The sequence below is a fragment of the Ammodytes marinus genome (assembly GCF_949987685.1).
Source record: "Ammodytes marinus genome assembly, chromosome: 1".
NCBI classification, from domain to species: Eukaryota; Metazoa; Chordata; class Actinopteri; order Uranoscopiformes; family Ammodytidae; genus Ammodytes; species Ammodytes marinus.
The window spans coordinates 35,852,696-35,860,195 of NC_137230.1; the positions used below are offsets into that span (position 1 = coordinate 35,852,696).

General features: G+C 42.1%; 1 protein-coding gene across 1 annotated transcript in view; it reads left to right on the forward strand.

Annotated features, from left to right (window-relative positions):
- The window catches only part of LOC307251796 (guanine nucleotide-binding protein subunit beta-5b-like), a gene marked incomplete at both ends in the record, with an annotated part of 17,623 nt that overhangs the window by 2,102 nt on the left and 8,021 nt on the right, over positions 1-7,500 (forward strand). Inside the window, 4 exons of the mRNA XM_080029212.1 lie at positions 1,941-2,077; positions 3,161-3,202; positions 4,872-4,948; positions 6,280-6,412. Coding sequence (XP_079885338.1) covers positions 1,941-2,077; positions 3,161-3,202; positions 4,872-4,948; positions 6,280-6,412 — 389 coding nt within the window. The remainder of the gene's footprint in view (positions 1-1,940; positions 2,078-3,160; positions 3,203-4,871; positions 4,949-6,279; positions 6,413-7,500) is intronic.

The window sequence follows — 7,500 nt, forward strand, 5'->3', positions numbered from 1 at the left end:
ACCTACTTTGGTTGAAATATGAAGGTGTATTGAACTCTGAGATCCTATGTAGTATAAATGTGCAAAACATTTTTAGAAATCGGTTCATCCTAGCCTGAGAAAAGGCAGAAAGAGTGTTTTATGGTCTCACTGTCTCATACTGTCTTCAAACTTCATCTCTACATTACTTATTGAAAATGCCCGAAATGACAATATTTTTATTGTCAATTTGGTAGAAATGTTGTCAGTAGTTTATATTATAAAACCAAAATGTTCATTCTACTCAAACATATGCCTCTAAATAGTAAAACGAGAGACACTGAACATTTGGAGTGGTCCCTTACTTTTTTTCCGGAGCTGTAACACGTATCTTCTTGATGTTTGCTTATTTCTTTATATCTATGTATTTACGATTTTAAAACCAGGGTCCCACCGTGACAGCAACATGCCCGTTTACAGAGCCTAGGCTGTATCACAGCAACATGCCTGTTTACAGAGCCTAGGCTGTATCACAGTAACACTGGACTTTTAGCAAATTTCTTTCTCAAGAATCGCTGACTAAAAGTGATTTTGACAATAAGCGTGTGTGTGCGCGCGCGTGTGTGTGTGTGTGTGTGTGTGTGTGTGTGTGTGTGTGTGTGTGTGTGTGTGTGTGTGTGTGTGTGTGTGTGTGTGTGTGTGTGTGTGTGTGTGTGTGTGTGTGTGTGTGTGTGTGTGTGTGTGTGTGTGTGTGTGGATGTGTGTGTGCGTATGTGTGTGTGCGTGCACGCATTTTGTCTTTGTGTGTGTGTGTGTCTGTCTGTCTGTCTGTCTGTCTGTCTGTCTGTCTGTCTGTCTGTCTGTCTGCCTCCCTCCCTCCCTCCCTCCCTGTCTGCCTGTCTGTCTGTCTGCCTGTCTGTCTGTCTGCCTCCCTCCCTGTCTGCCTGCCTGTCTATCTATCTATCTATCTGTCTGTTTGTCTGCCTCCCTGTCTGCCAGCCTCCCTGTCTGCCAGCCTCCCTGCCTCCCTGCCTCCCTCCCTCCCTCCCTGTCTGTCTGTCTGTCTGTCTGTCTGTCTGTCTGTCTGCCTCCCTCCCTGTCTGTCTGTCTGTCTGTCTGTCTGTCTGTCTGTCTGTCTGTCTGTCCCTCTGTCTGTCTGTCTACAGTGCACCAGGTAGCAGAGAAGGTGGAATAGTGATTTATGTTGATAAAAAACAACAACATTTACAGGTAGAGTCAGTGATTCTGGAGAACACTTGTTGTCAAAGTCAGTGAATATCTCCTCACTGTCCACTGCCTGTCTGTACAGAGTGTGCACTGTTTATACAGCCTAGGCTCTGTATGAAGGGTTACGGGTATGTAAACAAAGGGGACCCATCGTAGCTAGCAACAGTCTGTCTGTCTGTCTGTCTGTCTGTCTGTCTGTCTGTCTGTCTGTCTGTCTGTCTGCCTGTCTGTCTGTCTGTCTGTCTGTCTGTCTGCCTGTCTGTCCGTAGTACGTGTAACTGTAGCTAGCAACACACAAGTCTTTACAGAGCCTAGGCTGTGTATTAACAACACCATAGATAGTATATAAAAGATTAACACTGGATATTCTTTGTTTCAGTGCACAGAAATGTTATAAATCTGTCTGTCTGTCTGTATGTCTGTCTGTCTGTCTGCATGCCTGTCTGCCTGTCTGTCCGTAGTACGTGTAACTGTAGCTAGCAACACACAAGTCTTTACAGAGCCTAGGCTGTGTATTAACACTGGATATTCTTTGTTTCAGTGCACAGAAATGTTATAAATCTGTCTGTCTGTCTGTCTGTCTGTCTGTCTGTCTGTCTGTCTGTCTGTCTGTCTGTCTGTCTGTCTGTCTGTCTGTCTGCCTGTATGTCTGTCTGTCTGCCTGTCTGTCCGTAGTACGTGTAACTGTAGCTAGCAACACACAAGTCTTTACAGAGCCTAGGCTGTGTATTAACCCTGGATACTCTTTGTTTCAGTGCATCAGGTGGCAGAGAAGGTGGAGGTGCTGGGAGCTCTCGCCATAAAGACTCGCCGCGTGTTGAAAGGACACGGCAACAAAGTGCTCAACATGGACTGGTGCAAGGACAAGAGACGCATAGTCAGCTCCTCACAGGTAAACAAGTGTGTGTGTGTGTGTGTGTCTGTGTGTGTCTGTGTGTGTGTCTGTCTGTCTGTCTGTCTGTCTCTGTGTGTGTGTGTGTGTGTGTGTGTGTGTGTGTGTGTGTGTCTGTCTGTCTGTCTGTCTGTCTGTGTGCGTGCGTGCGTGCATCTGTCTGTCTGTCTGTCTGTCTGTCTGTCTGTCTGTCTGTCTGTCTGTCTGTCTCTGTGTGTGTGTGTGTGTGTGTGTGTGTGTGTGTGTGTGTGTCTGTCTGTCTGTCTGTCTGTCTGTCTGTCTGTCTGTCTGTCTGCCTGTCTGTCTGTCTGTCTGTCTGTCTGTCTGTCTGTCTGTCTGTCTGTCTGTCTGCCTGTCTGTCTGTCTGTCTGTCTGTCTGTCTGTCTGTCTGTCTGTCTGTCTGTGTGAGTGTGTGTGTGTGTGTGTGTGTGTGTGTGTGTGTGTGTGTGTGTGTGTGTGTGTGTGTGTGTGTGTGTGTTATGGGGTAATTCAGTATGCAACTATCAATATTTTTAAGTGCCCATTCCAAATATCTGTGTTTTGGATATAGGACCGATACTGTCCGATATCATAATTATTATAATTTATTTTGTTGGTTGGTGGTTATCTTGGGTCAGTGATATTTTGTATTGTATTGGATCAGTCCAATCCCTAATATTTTCAGTGGAATGCATTGTCATGGTATCTAATATGGGGCGACTGTGGCTCAGTTGGTAGAGCGGATCGGCTGATGATCAAAGGGTTGGAGGTTCGATCCCCGCCCTGCCACCTGTGTCATGGTTGTTGTGTCCTTGGGCAAGACACTTCACCCACCTTGCCTCGTGTGAATGTCGATAGTTAGCCTGCTATCGGTGTATGAATGTGTGTGTGAATGGTAACGTGAGAAAGGAAAACAGGTCTCCCTTGCAAAAGAGTCCCCGGTCTCAAAGGGATTTACCTGTAGAAATAAAGGTTAAAAAAAAAAGAGATATATTTATTCAAATGTTCAGTACGAAATGCATTGGATGTTGTGGCTTGAAAATAATCTAGTCTATTCTTGTGCATTATGTTATAAAGTAATAATTGTTTTTATTTCTGTTCCAGGATGGAAAAGTGATCGTCTGGGACGCATACACTCTCAATAAAGTGAGTGATCACTGTCTGTCTGTCTATCTATCTATCTATCTATCTATCTATCTATCTATCTATCTATCTATCTATCTATCTATCTATCTATCTATCTATCTATCTATCTATCTATCTATCTATCTATCTATCTATCTATCTATCTATCTATCTATCTATCTATCTATCTATCTATCTATCTATCTATCTATCTATCTATCTATCTATCTATCTATCTATCTATCCATCACTCCCTCCATCCATCCATCCATTTGGGGCAGCTGTGGCTAAGCATGTGGGGCGGTCGTCTAGTAACCTCAGGGTTGGTGGTTCAATCCCCGACTTCCGCCACATGTCAAAAGTTGTTCCCAATTTATAGTATCCTCACCACATGTCTTCCTAGCCGTGTGTGTGTGTGTGTGTGTGTGTGTGTGTGTGTGTGTGTGTGTGTGTGTGTGTGTGTGTGTGTGGTGTTAGTGGATGGGGTCAGGTCATCCACGGAAATATGCGTTTAAAGATTATCCATCCATCTGTCACCTCTAATGTGTGTGTGTGTGTGTGTGTGTGTGTGTGTGTGTGTGTGTGAGAGCACTTAAATGGTGGCCTGGATTCATCTTGCTTTAACCATCTTTATCTGTCTTTATGGAGCAGATATAACCACAGTGAACAAACTGTAAGCCCTATTAATACACACACACCACGTCCGGGTTTGCCAAAGCCTGGCACAGCCGGCCTACTTCCGCTCAATCTTCATTTCCCTTCAGTAGTCAGTCTTGGTCCGCGGTATATTCACGGGTTTTCTCAGGATAGATTTTTACCAGTCCAATCAGCAAACAGAGGGAGTAGCTGAGAACAATGACGTTGAGGTCATGCGCCAGTTTCAGTTGTAGTCAGAAGCCGGCGCATGACATACATAACGTCACGACCAAACGTTATGCGATTGGTTGGCAGATCCAGAGTGGCACTGGGCAGATCCAATATTTTTAAACTTCAACAGACACCCCGCCTTCAAGTGAGTTAACGTTTGTCAATTACAGCACTTCCAGACCTTCTGTACAAATGAAATGAAGTACGATGGTCTGGTAGGAACAGGCTAGCTTTGCCGAGCCTTGTGTGTAAATATTTAAACAGTATATATTCGGTTTCTGGCTTGTCAATACGAAAATATCGAAACTCATTAAAAAACGATATTACGATTGATATTTATACATTAAAGGTGCTACGAGAAACTTTGAAATATTTCTTAAACAATATCTTTTACTTTATTTTTTTCTCTCTGATGATCATAAATTACATGTAACAGCAAACGAGACCATCAGTGCAAAGAATGCTATTTTTATATAGTTTTTCTTAATGCCTTTGTCATGGGTATATACGCTCACCCAGGAACAACAGCTGGCGTGGTAAAAACACTACCGCTTTTGTCCAAAGGGGGCGCTAGAATTAACACACACTGAAAGTTTCTCGTAGCAGCTTTAATTAATTATAATAAAGCTGCTGGCTGGTTGAGATAAAAAAAATAAGCATAGATGTCAGTGTTAATCAAATCCTTACGATACCCATCCCTATGTGTATAAATAACAATTGTGTGTGTGTGTGTGTGTGTGTGTGTGTGTGTGTGTGTGTGTGTGTGTGTGTGTGTGTGTGTGTGTGTGTGTGTGTGTGTGTGTGTGTGTGTTGTGTGTTCCAGGAAAATGCGATCTCCCTGCCCTGTACATGGGTGATGGCGTGTGCTTACTCGCCCACAGGTTGCGCTGTGGCATGTGGGTGAGTGCAGAGTATTTATTTATTTTTTAAATTTCTCTAAAAGTTACTGACTATAGCCTAATAAAAGAGAAAATATACCCACACATTTTTCGTTTTTTAAATGAGTTAGACACTGTAGCACCTTTAGATAATGTTTTCAATCTGATCAGCTATGTAAACTGGTATGTAAACAAAGAGGGGTCTCACCATAGCTAGCAACAAGCACGTTTACAGAGCCTAGGCTGTGTATTAACACAATATTTTTTTTCTTCAGTGCACACACACAGTACAGACAGGTAGCGGATCATGAGGAGATATTCACTGCATGATTTTGGCCAAAAGTGATTTTAACAACAAGCGTTCTCCAGAATCACTGACTCCAACTTTTAATGTGTCTGTTTGGTGACTGGCTCTTATATTAGCTACGAGGAACTTTTAAATATTTCTGAAACGGTCTAATTTTTCCTCTGATGATCATAAATTACATGTAACAGCAAACGAGACCATCAGTGCAAAGAAAGAATGCTATTTTTATATAGTTTTTCTTAATGCCTTTGTCATGGGTATATACGCTCACCCAGGAACAACAGCTGGCGTAGTAAAAACACTACCGCTTCTGTCCAAAGGGGGCGCTAGAGTTAACAAAAACTGAAAGTTCCTCGGAGCACCTTTAATCAGATTCCACTACTGTAGTACGGTTTATACGGTTTATTTTGTGAACACGACCATTTACGCTGTGATGTTTTTATCCCTTTCAAAAGTGGCTGAAAAAAGTTACACAATATTGCTTTACATCTCTTCTGTAATGATCCATTCTCAAAGTTACACACTGTAGCTTAAAACGTCTTCTGTATTTAAACCTGCAGTGTGTAGAATTTTGGGTTTTATTTCCTAGCAGATTTTGTAGAAAGTAATTATAATATCCTTAAGTACGTTTAATTTAGTGCATAATAGCTGAAAAAAAATGTTTTGAATAATTTTTTTTCCCTTAGAAAGGGTCTCATATATGTCCATATTTCTGCATATTTTGGACCAAGGCCTAGTGCCGCCATCTTGAAAGTGTCATAGTTGGAATGTCATCAGGTGCATTGTTTAAAATTTAGAATTGTTCTTGTCCTTGAAGGCCACTGTAGCTTCTGTTATTATTCGAAAGGGTTGGGGTTACCCAGGGAGCGTTGCATTCTAGAACTTTGTAGAACTTTCTTGATGATGTCATATTACACACTGCACCTTTAATCCATTTTCAAAGTTACGCACTATATATTTAAACCTTCTTCTTATTACAGCATCTGAAAACGTTTACGCACTACAGCTTTTAAACCTATTCTGTATTTACCTCTCCTATATCACAGCGGTCTGGATAACAAGTGCTCGGTGTTCCCGCTGTCTATGGACAAAGGAGAGAATCTGTCCGCTAAGAAGAAGTCTGTCGCCATGCACACCAACTATGTGTCCGGATGCACATTCACCAACTCTGACAACCAGGTGAGACATAACAAAACATTTTGGGGCGGCAGTGGCGAAGTCGGTAGGGAGATCACCTCTGGAGTGCAGGGTCGGAGGTTCGATCCCCCGTCTCCCCGCCACATGTCGAAGTGTCCCTGAGCAAGACACTGAACCCCAAATTGCTCCCGATGGTTCAGAGAGCGCCTTGCATGGCAGCTTCTACCATCGGTGTATGAGTGTGTGTGTGAATGGGTGAATGTGGTAAGAAATGTAAAGCGCTTTGGGGCTAAGAAAATCGGCTAGAAAGCGCTACATAAGTCAAGTCCATTTACCATTTTATACGTTAACTATTTTCTTTTGCTTTTTTTTTTACCACTAGGACAGACACACATTTGTTAAAAATGTTTTTGAATATATATGTAAAACAATGCTTTTTTTTAAGATTATTCTTTGGCATTTTTTTTTTTTTTTTTAAGATTATTTTTTTGGCATTTTCAAGCTTTATTAGACAGTACAGAGTTGAAATGGGGAGACAGAGAGACAGAGACAGAGAGAGAGAGGGGGAATGACCTGCAGTAAAGGTCCACGGGTCAGATTTGAACCCACGACCACTGCAACGAAGGCCGGAGCCGATATGGTACACGCTCTATCCACTACACCACCGGAGCACCCATAAGAAACATCAAACAAGACCATCAGTGAAAAGAATGCTATTTTTATATAGTTCTTCTTAATGCCTTTGTCATGGGTATACGCTCACCAAGCAACAACAGCTGGCGTAGTAAAAACACTACCGCTTATGTCCAAAGGGGGGCGCTAGAATTAACACAAACTGAAAGTTCCTCGGGCTGTTCCATGTCATTTATGATCATCAGAGGAAAAATTAGACTGTTTCAGAAATATTTTAAAAAATTCTTGTAGCACCTTTAATTGAATAGTCGTCGACTATTAAGGATTAAAATGACTAAAATGTGACAAAAAACTAATACGCAAGACTAACACTAATTCTAAAAATGCTGCCCAAATGTACCATGTCGGTTCCTCATAAACGTGGTCCAATGACCATTTATTTATTTAACTTTTTTCGGCTGTGCCAGTGACTCCACGTAAGATGGAAGGAATGTGTG